The sequence below is a fragment of the Pinus tabuliformis genome, chromosome J (genome assembly GCF_031772625.1).
Source record: "Pinus tabuliformis cultivar Carrire ecotype Pingquan chromosome J, CPIR1, whole genome shotgun sequence".
NCBI classification, from domain to species: Eukaryota; Viridiplantae; Streptophyta; class Pinopsida; order Pinales; family Pinaceae; genus Pinus; species Pinus tabuliformis.
The window spans coordinates 132,380,444-132,394,766 of record NC_142295.1 but is presented as its reverse complement, the minus strand read 5'-3'; the positions used below and the strand labels follow the sequence as shown (position 1 = coordinate 132,394,766).

Sequence of the window (14,323 nt, the reverse complement as noted above, 5' to 3'; positions counted from 1 at the left end):
TATATGGTTCAAAACTTCAAAAAGTAGATAAAACTTTCCATTACCAGATGTCAGTTAAATTGGAAACTGACTTTGTGCCACATTTATCTATAAAGTTTGGCCATTTACCAAATTGGCTTCATGTCATATGCATCCATATAGTTTGGTTGCTCAACCAAAGTATCTCCTGGTCTTAGAATCACATATGATTTTCCTTCTGGTATATAAATCCTTTGAAGGATGCAATTGACTAAGTTATTAGGCCAATTCATTGTCCTTTCTGTTTGAAATGCAGCAAAATCATGTTTTATGAATGGGAGTGGTGAACGTTCCTTAATAAGGTTCATAGCCTTTTTACAAACCTTATGATTCTTATTTCTACTTTAGATGCAAATCTGGTTCATCAAAAACTGCAAAGCACACTGGTTGTTGTCAAAATGGGAAAAACTAGAAACAGAAAACTGTTGAAAGGTCATCTATATTTTGTGATCCAGTTTGAGGTTTATTTTATAGAAGCCTTTTGCTAAAATTTCTTTTGCTAAAATTTCTGTCAAAAACTGTGAAGTCCTATTCACGTCACTTTTTTCTCCTTGTAAAAAGGCCTTTATTGGAAAATTCAAGGATTTATCCTCCACTGTTAGGGAAATTGTTCATGCATCTTTTTATGTGATCTAGTCTCATTTTGAAATTGCCACTTGTTAAAATGCTTTGCAAACATCTGCTTGAAGATAAACTTCAGGAGAATGTTTGAAAATTATAAACCTTTGAAGTAAAAGCTCATTACAGTCATGGATCCCAGAGAGTTAGCATCTAGATCAATCAATGTTTTAAAACTCCGACTACGGCTTGGCCGAGGGTTGACTCCGACTCCGACTCCAACTCAGTATTGACACCGCTGAGGGTCGACTCCAACTACGACTCCAACTCAGTATCGACTCGGCCGGCTCGATTTTAGTGACTCGGTCGTTGTAAAATATATATATATATATATATATTTAATAAAAAAACATAATTTTAAAGATTTGCATTCATGTTTCCAAACACACAACATTAGAATATAGATAGAAGACAACATATGATCAAAGTAGGCTCATGAATATATCCATTATATCAAAATGGCACCCAGTGCACTGTCCAATACATACATGATGATGATATAGAGATCAAAACAAAAACACATAACCAAGGAGGCTAGAAATGGTCTCCACAACAAAAGTAAACTGTGACCAATACTACTGGCTACTGTTAGAGGAGCCAACATCATCTAGCTCAACCTCTGGATTAGAGTCAGACAGAGAAGCCCATGGCTCCTCCTCGTCATCATCTCCAACTGCAATTGTAGAAGTGGTAGCACTAGCAGGCTGTGCAGCAGCTGCAAGCTGAGATAGATGAGATATGCGCTTCTGTCGTGGCTGAGTAGAGGAAGCCCCTGCAACTAGAGGACTTGGGGCTGGCCCTGAGGCTGGTACAAGTGGATCTGCATTCAACTGAACATTATGTTCGAGTGATGCCTCCACCTGGAAATCCAAATCAAGATGCTCATCAGAATCAAACTCTGCTGGATGACTCTCCACTACCCAACCTGATGTTGGATCAATGTCTTCCAACAAAATGGGATCTGAATCAGGTCTTTTGTTTAGCAATTGGTTGCGTTTGAGCCGGAGGTTGTATTGGACATAGACTAGATCGTTTAACCGTTTTTGATCCAAATGGTTTCTCTTCTCCGTGTGAATCCTCTCAAAGACAGACCAATTGCGCTCACACCCAATAGGACTGCAAGTTTGACCCAAAATACGAATTGCAAACTTCTGCAATTCAGGACAATGGCTACCAAAAGCTTCCCACCATTGTGCTGCAAAAAACAGAGGAGTGTAATGAGTTAGCTCAACAAAACTACAAATTATATCCAACTTTCAAATTATAAACGATTTAACAAAATAAGTATTAAGAATTTGAAAATTGAAATTTTTGTTTACCTGGCTCATCTGCTTCCCTCGCAATCTTTGCTAGGATCTTCCCAAAGGTACCTATGGGTTTGCTGAAGGTTGTGACCTGTCGGTGTATCTCCAGCTGATCACTCTCCAATGGGATCATGCGATCAATGCAGTCAATCAATCCATCTCTAACCTCCCCCTTCAAAGCTCCTACTGCCCGAGCTTTATAATGATACCGTGGGTTCAAAAAATACCCAGCTGCATGTATAGGGTGATGGAGTTGATTGTTCCATCTTTTATCAATGATTGCCCAAATGGGCCCATACTTAGCCACTTTATCCTTGTATGCCCTCTTTGTTTGCTCCTTTGCTTGATCCATAGCCTCATAAATGAAGCCCATAGACAATCTTTCCCCATCCACCAACCGCAACACCTTAACCAGTGGCTCAATAACCTTCACAATCTCTGATACCTTTCTCCAAAATATTTCTTCATTAACTTTCTTTTTCAATTCTCTGCCATCTTGTTTGTGAGACCACTGGCTTTGATTCCATTCTTCTCTGGAAAATATCTTTTGCAAGTTTCTATGTTGTGAAATCATAGATTACAACGTCAAAAAATGAGTAGCAAATCTAGTGATGACAGGCCTAATAATATCCTTGCCCCCTGTGTGTCTCCTCATAAGGCTCAAAATCCATGAATGATTGTAGATAAATTTTGTTATGCTTTTGGCATGATCTACAGTGTTTTTGACCCAATCTAATTTGCCAATATCCTCAAGCATGAGGTCTATGCAATATGCAGCACATGGGGTCCAAAAGATGGTTTTGTGTTTTTCCTCTAACAGTTTACCTGCAAGAACATAGTTAGAAGCATTATTTGTGATGACCTGAACAACATTAGCCACCCCCCCCGCCTCAACAATCTCATCCAATAGCTGAAACAACAATTGTCCATCTTTTATCCTATCAGATGCATCAACTGATTTTAGGAACATGGTTGCCTGTGGGCAGAAGATAAAAAAGTTTATGATGGTATAGTTCCTTTGATGAGTCCATCCATCTGACATGATGGTACCTCATGTTCTTTCCCATGAGTGCTTGAAATCTTTCAAATAGCCATTAATGGAGGCAATTTCATTCTGCAAACGATACCCCCTTATCTCATGCATAGTAGGGCCTTTGAAGCCTTTTCCAGCAGCATGTATGGCATCAAACATAGGCTCATAATATGGTGAACGAGAAGCATTGAAGGGGATATCAGCATCATACCACCATCTACATATGTAATCACAAGCAGTCTCCCTCAATTCTTTCTTCCAATGGTCATCTAAAGTGGGCTGCAAAGTTCTACTAGCTTGAGGACCATGTGCATCTGATGGAGAGGAGGGTGTGACAATGAAATAACTTTTGATATTCATATCACCCTTCTTTTTCATTTTACCCTTACCCTTTTCTTGAATAGACTCCAAAGAGGGATGAACATATCAGAAGGGGTTGGATGCATCAGTACAAGGGATAGAAGAAGAATCCTCAAAATCAAAATGGGGGTTGGTAGCCATCATTTTTTGTATACTCTTCCTCCCAATTTTAGCCTCTAATTCTTTTTGCCTAGCCTTTTCTTCTTTAAACTTCTCAAAGTTGGCTAACAAATCCTTCCTAATCTCCCCAATTTCTTGTGATTCACATGGAGTAATTTGGCCTCTAATCCCCGCCAAGTGTTGTTTCAACCTATTAATTCCCCCATGACCTTCCTTAATTTTTCTATGGCAAAATTTGCAATGCATTTGACTATCAACCATTTCAACATATGCCCAAGCAACATCTTTCACTCTAGGTGCCATTTTTTCACTTGGAAATCAAAGGAAAAAATCTGAAAATGAAAACAAAAAAAATAACATTGCTTCAATGTTCATTTCTTTCACAAAAAACACTTTTTCCAATTTCTAGATTTGCACAAAAAAGAAGCAAGAACAAATTTTTACAAGTGAAAAAAATACCTCTAGGCACAAACTGCCTCCTCAAGGTCGCTGCAACAAACAAACTCCTCAATGCTGCTCCAATGGCTGCCCAAGAAGCATGAAGAGGAGAAAATTTCAAATGCCTATTCCGCTCATCACGAGAACAAAGAAACCTTCAAGAAGTCTAAAGGGCCTAGAAGGAAGATAGACCTATCCAAGATAGAATGCTACAATTGTCAAGCGAATGTCCTGAGAATCCTAGAAATAAGAAGAGAGAAAAGGAACATGCAAATGTTGTTGATGAAGGACCACAAAAAAAGAACAAGAAGGAAGAATCCAAAGTCAAAGACCTATTTGTTAAGGACTCTTAGAGACTCTATCCCCTATATATCCTTCTACTCTAAAGTTTTGAATTGTTTTCTTTGATTTTTAGTACTTATAGTTTTAACATGCTTTGGAAAGACATTTTTGAATTGCTTTGTCAAAGTTATAGGTATCCCTCGATATTGGATTAAGAGGGAGCCCTCACCATTTTTCCAAAGATAAGTATCTTACTCCTTGTATTATCTTTTAATTTGGTTTTCCTTTTTCCTATCCAAATGTGCTTGTACTAGATACTAATAACATGTCTTTTCATATTTTCCTTGGTTAGGAAAGACTTGCTAAATGCTCAAGGGCTATGGAGAAGACCTCACAAGACAAAGTATGATAGAAGTTCTATTGGTATTGATGTCCTATAAGGTTTGTCTAACTCGAAGGTATGTCTTAGACCATAAGCTTTGGTATATTCATTCATTCTAATAAATATGTTTTATATTACTAACAAATGTTTTGTATGGGACCTTTGAATCATAAAGATTCTTGTTTGGGTGATTGATCATTAGATTGAATCTACCCTAATTAAAAATCATCATGTTTATGGAACCCAAAAGGGTTCTCTGTAAAACCCTAACCTAAGGGTATGTCAATGATACATGTGAAAGCCCTAGTCTATTTAGGGTTACTGATTAAATCTAGAAAATACTCTTCTTTTGATGTTTGGGGTTTTTATGGTAATGTTGTGTTTGGGGTTTTAGCGTTGTTATGGAAACCCTAGTCCTTTAGGGTTGGATGGTAATGTCTATGTATTGAATTATTAAACCTTGAGGCTTTGGTAAAAATAGGGTTTATGAGAAAAACCCTTATAATATCTAGGGTGGGCTCCTAGGAATAAAACCCTAGGTGTATGTTTGTCTGTATGATCAAAACCCTAGCCTAATCAAGATCGTTATATGCCTGACTTTAAATGTATTGATATTTGTGTCTTGATCTTACCTAATGGATATTGATATGCTTGTGCATGATTATGAAATCCTAGATACAGATATGTGCTAACATAATCGTTGATAGTATGTAAATTCTAGGGTTTGTAACTACGCCCTAGTCAAAGTTTGACATTCTAGGATATGATGTGATGAAAAAATCTAGGGTTTAGAAAAAGGCTGATCATATTGTTGAAACCTTATATTGTGTTGTTGAAGCTTAGCGTCTCATGTATGGAATCTAGGGTTTGCATTAAATCATAGTAGAAGTCTTACATATAAAGTTGTTGGATGCATTGTAGAACTATACTTGTTTAAATTGCTTCTAGGGTTTGCAATATATTATAGCATAGTATGTTATATCTCTGGAAGAAATATTGAGGCCCTAGATATAATGAGAATGATATCTTGATTGAGTTACTGATGTGATCTAGAGGTTATAACCAAACCCGAGCAAGAAATTGAAGTTTAAAAACATATCTCTTGTTGATTATGAGCCTAACTAAGTTAGGTGTTTGATGTCTAAAGTCTAATACTTCCATATAGTTAAGTTCATGCTTCTATATATGTATTTGGTTGTACTTGCTATCTAATTTGTGTGATACATAATCTTCAAAACATTGAAGATATCTTAAAGTAAAGTTGATTTGATTAATAACCATGATAAAGGAAGTTATATGAATGATAATAATCAAGATGATTTTGATAAGAAGGATTGAAGCCATAAAAGATTCTCCAATATCATAGAAAGAAGTCAAGAGGGAGCCTAGAAAGTATATCTCCCAAGTTGAGAGGGAGGGCATATTATAGTCATGATGGATACTTTGAAGAAGAAATTGGAGAATGTATATTGAGGTGTTGCTGAAAAAAGGAAAGCAGGATCCGATTGTAGAATATGTTGTTTCATGTGAAGTAGGAAAGGAAGTTGTATGATTGAAGAAACTTCTGTTTGGGAAAGCCTTTAAGTCCTATTGTGATAAATTGTGAAGCAACACAAAGATGTTTGAAGACCCCAAAGGTTTTTGCTTATTTATTTGAAAGGTTGTTGTTGATTGGGGTTATGATCAGGTAAATCTCTCTAAGTTTTGGAAGCATGCTTGATGTTACCGATCTGTTTGATCAGGAGAGATTTGATGTGTTGAGGCTTTCTGCGTAATATACATTGTCTAGGAGGACATATGGTCGGCCTGTGTGTTGATGTCTAGTTCCCGAAGTAGGGAGGGTGGTGTTGGTCATAGAGACACACCTAGTTCCATGGGTTGATGGTTAGCAAGTAAGCCTGATGGTACCTAGAGAGGTTGAAAGCTTTAGTCCATCTTAGTCCCACCCAGATAGATTGCCCTGGTTTGGAATCTAGTCCGTGGCACCATGTGTGCCTAAACTCTTCATAGTTCATGTGTTTTGAGATCTTCCATGTACTTATATAGAGATGTGTAATTATGAATACCTCCCTAGTTAAGAGTAAGTGTTGAAGAATGTCACTAGATTCGATCTTCATAATTGTATTTGAGTCATAGTGAAATGTATTTATCAAAAGAAAGAAAAATATTTTATTATTATTATTACTATGACTTATTAAAGCATGGGTTTCATGCTTGGGTCATCATGTTTTAGGTCAAAGCCCCCATTTTGGACTTCTAGGTATTATATTAAGTCACTAGAGTCATTGTCCATTTAATGAGAGCCTTCTTGGGCTTTTGAATGATGTAAAAAGAATTTTTATTGAGTCAAATAAGTCCTTTGTCACCTCCACACCAAGTCGGCCCTCCCCTGATCGGGTCGCCTATATCAGGGTAATTCGAACTCCAGAAGAGGTTATAAATACAATGCAGTTCGATTCATTTGGAGCATCCACTCTCACAAGTTCGATACACAAGGAACAAAAGAAAAAGTATGAAATTGGAGGAGGAGGGAAATTGCTTGGAAAGACGAGATTGAATTTTTGGGCTATCTCTCTCTCACTCGTGCGAAAATACTAGGCTACTGCTAGGGTAGAAATACAGGATTCTACTGCAGGTTGAAGTTCTACCAATGGGTCGAAGTTTTGTTCCTAGGGAAATCGAAATTCTACTGCTGTAAGATTGAAATGCTAGGTCCAAATTGTTGCTGGAAGGTTATCATCTGCAGAAGAAAGGAAGAGCTGACTTGGTGGTTGCAAGAAGTCTGTGTCTAGGTCAAGGAGTCTTGGATCATCTCGTGAAAGTATTAAAGAAAGAGTTGTTGATTGGGTTTTCCCTTAGATATGGGTTTCTTCCTCACTGTCCGCCTACATCTGGTGCCTTTGATCTTCGTGTTATGGTTTTGGCAATTGCTTGAGAACTAAGATAAAATAAGAACATAAGAATATCACAAGTACTTATCAACATAAAGAAAATCTTTCTGCCTTTCTGATTTTCTAACCATTCTCACTGTGGCTTACGAGGTATGCACTGACAAGCCTAGGAGGGTCAACACCAACCAGCTTGGAGGGTCTTTCCCTTAGAAGCTGTCGTATAAAAGCTACTATGAGGAAATTTCTGTTCATGGGAACTGTTGCGGAAAGGTCATTAAGTTCTCTAGGTTTACCTTCAACATGAAATTACATAGCAAGTCACTGGTTGCATGTGAAGTCCACACTTTTTAACCCCATCCGCCCCAAGAAAATCTTGATCCTTTGCTAGAACCTTTTTTTTTATTAAACACTGTTGAACAATAGATCCGATGTGGATTAGAAGAAATTGCTTAGGAATATGTACGTGTCAATGTGACTGAGGAATTTGAATGCAGGAATATCTGCTACAAGACAGCTTAAAATTGCATTTTCACTGGACTGGAAGAAACATGCAGTCGTGGAGAAGATCGGTTTCATGGTACAGACATATCTTTTAATCAATATGCTCGAATGAGTTCAACATATTGATTCCATTCTCCAAAATCTTTTGTGAAGGAACAAGTGAAAATAAGTTCACATAAAGGACTTTTCATGTCCTGAGGCTTAGTTCAAATTGGTAAACAATGATGGCGAATAGAATTTATTATCTGGACTTTAATAGGCAAGATGCAATCATAGTTAGGGAACATAATTTTATTATCATAGTTTAAACCGTGGATCTCAAACTGCACATGAAAAAATAAACAGTAATATCCCCGAACATCAACTGGTGATGAAAGAGATTATGAACTGAATATCTAAAATAAACTATCACTGAAAAGGAACATCAAACAAAAGACAAACATGCCACCATTAATATTTGATAAATCTTGAAACTTGGATATTGATAAATTTTATCCACCTTGCTTCCAGAAAACACTGCTTCAAAGAGGAAGAGCTACATATCATTCATAAAATATAAACTAGTAAATAAGAGATATGGAATTACATGAATTGAGAATCATAATGAATGATTGAATTCCTAATCCATTAAAACAAAAAATGAATGATTTGCCCCATCTGTGCTAATATAGGATGTTGTCATAGGACCACTAGAAAAACTTGCAAAGAATAAAAAATAGCCATCTGCAAACTACGCTCCTGCATTATTTTCTGCAAGCAAGTTTATAGACCAGCTGAAACTAATCCATGCAAGGTGACAATTCCAATGACAACATTGTCATAATTGACAATAGGCAAAAATTGTACAGGCGATGGTGGAGACTCCATCTTTTGCATGGCCTCTATTGCCATTGCATCAGGTCCAATAGTTCTTGGGTTCCTGAAAAGCAACAAAAAACAAGCACATAATCTCGTCTTTAGTAGAGCATCAAGATTCAAGCATGCTTCTTAAATAAAAATAACGAAAGAATGAGTCAACTGGGGGTTGGCTGGTTGGTAAAGCAGGGGTGGTGATATTACCCCCACCAAGGTTCAAATCTACTTTGCACCTTGTGGACCAGTGCACTTACGCAAGAGGACCGTTCATTGTGGTCAAGGACCTTGGAAGAATTGATATACCCCACCCATGGCTTTTAAGCTAAAAGAGTTAGAGTTGAAGGTTGTAACTGAGCTTAGTTTCACTAAATATACTTCCAGATTAGGGAGGTGCATGCATGCCTTGTTGTGATACAAAAAGGATATGTCCAAAAAATAAGAAATGTACTCACCTACTGCACATCTCTCCTAAGGTGAGCTTGAATGCCCCCTCCCTAATGCATCCATGCAAGAGGACCGTTCATTGTGGTCAGGGACCTTGGTGGAACGGATATACCCCACCCATGGCTTTTTAGCCAAAAGAGTTAGAGTTGAATGTTGTAACCCAGCTTAACTTCACTGAATATACTCCCAGATTAGGGAGGTGCACACTTGCCTTGTTGTGATACAAGAAGCATCTGTCCAAGAGAAAAAAAGAAATGTACTCACCTGTTGCACATCTCTCCCACGGTGAGCTTGAATACCCCCTCCCTAATAGATTTGAGGGCTCGACGCAAGTCACCATCTGTAAAAGTACCAATGAGGTGGCATTCTTCATCAACAACTAGCAGACAACCACATCCTTTACTAGTCAGCTCCATAAGCTGATCCATTATTAGGTCATTTTCCTTACACAGAGGTAATTCATCATGCTTCTTCATCACATCCTGCACCTGTAACACAATGAAATCAGCACTATTAGACTATTAGTACAAGCATACAATGGAATGAGATAGTGACTTGCAAGCACACTTCCTTGACTGGAAACGATGGAGTTCTAGGATCAATCACATTTGAGGAAAAAAATTAAAAATGCATTTCCAACATAAATAAGCTAACTTCAACTCAATTACTAATACTGCAGCAGATTTAGGCCTGCATTTGTTCACTTCTTATAGCTTGAAAATCGTTTCCATCAGTTAAGATTGGAAATGAATTACAATCAGTATAAAAATGCTTCATAGAGCTAAAAGGGAACAAAAATGATCTTCAGGAGCCAAAACTCATAAGGCCCAGGTTCCCATTGTTTAGGGTCATTCAACTACAGATGCAAATATCTGGCATAACAGTTTTTCTTGTGGCTACGGCTCAGTCCTTCCCAAGTCTTATACCAATTCTGGTTTAGAAGAATGGTAAATGTTAATCAAGATTAAGCTCTTTAGGGTGAAAGAGGTCTAGGCCCTCAAAAATTGAGCTAATCGGCTTGAGTATTAGGGTTTACACTGTACTTTGCAGAAAGTTGAAATCACAAGGTTCATTCTAAGTTCCATTAATCAATATACCAAGCATGCTTTATCATCCCAAAGTGCATTTCATGCTTGGACTCTAATCAACTGTATGATTACAAACATGTTTATCATTGACCGGAGGTAGAAGAAAATATCACACATAATCTTGGAAGGAAAGCTTTCGAGGCTATACGGGAACAGCTGCAGAAATATGTCTGATTATATAGACTACTAAATATTCAGATTTTGATGGTTCTGGCTCACAACCAAACGTCTCAAATTTGAACAGTAAGTCATTATCAAGTCAAAAAGTAATTGTTAACTATTACGTGCCAGGTGACTAATAGTGACCATCTTCAAAATTGAATTTATAAATAAGCAAAATTGGGCTAAAATATTTACACATGTTACTATATTTAAAGGGAGTCAAGTTAGGCAAGCATCTGTTCTGTTTGAGCATTCACCTCCCATGTATAGTTTTCATTTTACATATGAATGGATTAGCGATCTTGATACATATTTTAGATGGGCCTTATAATAAAGTTGGCCAAAGTGCATTGCAGGGAGAGAATTAAAAAGAAATGGCAGGAAAAGGGAATAAATTACAATGTAAGATTTAGAACGTTTGGTCCTAAAATACTCTCATATTTAGGAAAAGAGCTACATAGGTCCAAGTCTTATGAAGTGATTGATATAAAATGAAAATCAAAATTTATGCAGTGGGATAGATTTTGATCATGAGGTGATGAACCTTAATTTCTAAATGCAGGCCCTGCATGGCTTGGGAGACACGCATTTGCCTGTCAACCTTTGGAATCACTCTAAAAGCAGAAGAGATGCCACTGACATGAAAAAACAAAAGAAACTTTTATCTGCTATTAATTGTCAATTGGCCAACTTTTAAGAATTTTTTAAATGATTTTAATCACCAAAGTTTTCCCTGAAATTTGCTTCCAACACAAATACATTTGCATGCGTATGTACTGTATTGAAAAAACTTGCCCAACCATCTAAAGAATACATTTTAGGTCGCCCCCCCACCACCGCACAATCAAGGCTGCAGTTGACAAGTGCTTCACCAGAGACCCCTGAAAAGGATTTGCCCAACCACTTACCATTACCTAGTTGTTTTGAGTTATTACGACCTCTGATAGGAATTTCTTCTAATCACAAGACCCCAACTTGGATAAATCCATACTTCCAATAAGAGAACTTCGATCATGTGCCATTTCAAGGAGCGCACCCAGTAGATATTAAATGCGGTTAAAAGGTAAGGATGATTTTTAGATCACAGGCCCTAACCAGCTCCCAATGAGCATGTAGAAAATTGTAACCACCATTTATATCACAATTTATACTGAAACCAGGCAGCATAGACCTTTTGGGGGTGTAAAAGCCATCTTCATATGCATCTACTGCTGTATATCTCAGCCTAAAGGATTGTAGAGACTAGATTGGAACAACTGCATTGCATATCCTCAATTAGCCAGATATTTCCCAAACCAAACAGGTAGCTGCTTCTTAACTGGGAGTTAATAGCTAAACAGTTATTGGAAATTGGAACGAACCCTCATATGATGTATTAAAACTGCTAACAAGAATGGTTCCCCTCACTATGCTCATCATCTCTGATTATATCGAGGCCTGTATGGGTAATGTCTGACCTTTCTTCAGGGGACACGGAAGTAGAGTAATGGGATTTTACCATTCAACTTACTTCCATGGATAGATCATGATGATTGAAAATTGGTAATGCAGCAAGTGTAAACCTTTCAAGGCACAATGAAAATGTGGGTGCCTACTAAGCATGAAGTTACATATTATCCCTGAGCTTTGCCGGCTCAAAATCAAAATCAAAACTTCTGTATGTTTTGCTGTTACAGAATACAAACTGAGGCATAGGAGGGAAAACTTTGATATGGCATAAGAAGAAGAAAGAAAACGGGAATTTGCTTACCCTGAAGATGAGCCTTTTCCCGATCCGACCAGCAGGATGATTGAGAGCATACTGTTCTCTCGTCAAATTCTTTGCCTGCATCAAGGCTATAGCCACAGTGTCCCCAAAGAGCATTTGTATGGCTGTGGAAGTAACAGGAGCCAGATCAAATGGGCAGAGCTCTCTATCCACTGGCAGATACACATGCATATCACACACATTACTAAGTTGAGAATTTCTTAGCGAGGTTACAGCTACCAAGTATGCACCCTTGGCTCTGGCACATGGAACAAGCCTTAGAAGCTCTTCTGTAGTACCACTCTTACTGAAAAGAACAAGCACATCATTGGGCCCAACTATGCCAATGTCACCATGGAGGGCATCTGTGGGTGACAGGAAAACAGCCTTTGTGCCTGTTGAAACAAATGTCTGTGTTATTTTCTGTGCAACAAACCCACTTTTGCCCACTCCTGTGAAGAATATGACTCCCTTGGCATCCATGAGAACTTGAGTGAAGACCTGTAATTGGCCATATTCAACATTGGAGAAGAAATAATCAAGGTGCTTCTTTTGCTCCTCAAATAGTTTTTGCATTTGGGTGGTGCCAATTGCAGAGATAACTCCATTGGTCTCTGTGATGTTGCCCATTGGTTCAGGCAATGCCCCCATTGTTGCAGAACTGCGAAAGCTCAGAGTGCCCTACAGTCTAAGCGTGCAGTGCCCTTTAGTTAAGCGCACCTTGTCCTACAATGAGGACATGTTTAAGGGTACCGGTGGGGTGCAGATTCCGAGATCCGCTGATTTGGGTACGCTGGTAATGGGATTTTACTTGGGACTGGATCGGAATGAGGGGATTTGAAAGAGATCTAAACAAATGGATTGTTGAATTGAATTGAATGCATGCTCGAGGCAACCATTGAATTGGGTGTGGATTCAGATTGGGGATTTCAGAGCGGTCTAAACAAATGGATTGTTGAATTGAATTGAATGCATGCTCGAGGCAACCATTGAATTTGGTGTGCTTCAGATTGGTTGTTGATTGGTATTCAATTAAAAGTAATGCATTTGACAGAGATCTTCCATAACATGTTGTCGGTGCCTCGGTAAATGGATCTCTGATTCAACGAATTTCATCCCTAGTCTCTTTCAGAATGACTTATTCACATTGGGAAACCCAATTAGAAATTTTCCATGAGATCTTTAATCATACCGAATTGGAAAATTTCCAATGAGATTTAATTAAACAAAAACTAACTCATATAAACAGAAGATCAATAAGGAAGGGTCGAGTAAAGTGAAAATCAAACTTCCAACTATTTTGGTGCCGACATAAGGGATGCATGCGCCGTTTACGACATGCAATTAACATGTTGTGATATATAGGTGCACTTATATAGCGAAAGAAAAAAAACCAACCAGCACAAAACAGCAAATAACAAGTTCTCCTTAAAATTAAATTAAGGAATTTAAATTGTTTTTTTATATGAAATTAAATTTAAGATGATAAATAATGAATGTAGAGTTTTTACTATGCAAATTTTTAATGTTGAAAATATTTAAAATATTTAGTTGTATTAGTGGTTAATTAGTGTAGATATATAAATTATATAATTGATAAATATTGATAGGCATATGGTATCTATTTGGGTCTATGAATTTGACGGTATGATTTTTTAATATCTATCTTTTTAAACTTGAAGTTACATATAATGATTTCATTATTATTTTAAACTTTTTTTATAAATAATTATTTGAAATTTTATTGGACAATGCAGAATGATGTCACCTAGGTTATTTGTGCCCTTGATGGAGCGGCGTATTAGCACCATTCATTGTACCTTTGTGTCCTCCCTGTACATTCACAATTGTGTCGTGTGGGTCTGTGTGTGTGAGATAGTTGCCTACAGACAAGAAGATGGAATTATTCCTTCTACAAAGTGTAGCTGGCACTTCCATGAAACAAATGAAAAAAAATCGATACATTGTACGCAGAGAAGGATATAATTATGTTGTCACTATGTCCCCTTACATGTTTACTTAGCAATCCCCATCACAATAAATTCATGATTGGACTATGAGAAGACACGTTATCCCCATC

The 14,323-nt window shown here is 37.5% G+C and overlaps 1 protein-coding gene across 1 annotated transcript; it reads right to left on the bottom strand.

The window, feature by feature from the left end:
* Positions 1–8,471: 8,471 nt before the first annotated feature.
* Positions 8,472–13,557, bottom strand: LOC149225974 (putative arabinose 5-phosphate isomerase). The gene is made up of 3 exons (XM_089377356.1): positions 12,247–13,557; positions 9,511–9,734; positions 8,472–8,866 (listed from the first exon to the last, which is right to left on the bottom strand). Exons 1-3 carry the CDS (start codon positions 12,892–12,894, stop codon positions 8,710–8,712), a joined length of 1,029 nt encoding a protein of 342 aa, XP_089233482.1. The 5' UTR covers positions 12,895–13,557; the 3' UTR covers positions 8,472–8,709.
* Positions 13,558–14,323: the final 766 nt, after the last annotated feature.

What these genes read in the sequence shown, in the direction of transcription:
- LOC149225974 (XM_089377356.1), bottom strand. Translation starts at nt 12,894, where the DNA reads ATGGGGGCATTGCCTGAACCAATGGGCAACATCACAGAGACCAATGGA. An exon ending in GGAAAAGGCTCATCTTCAGG is followed by an intron (nt 9,735 to 12,246) that starts GTAAGCAAATTC and finishes ATTGTGTTACAG; the next exon opens with GTGCAGGATGTGATGAAGAA. An exon ending in GTGGGAGAGATGTGCAACAG is followed by an intron (nt 8,867 to 9,510) that starts GTGAGTACATTT and finishes GTTGCTTTTCAG; the next exon opens with GAACCCAAGAACTATTGGAC.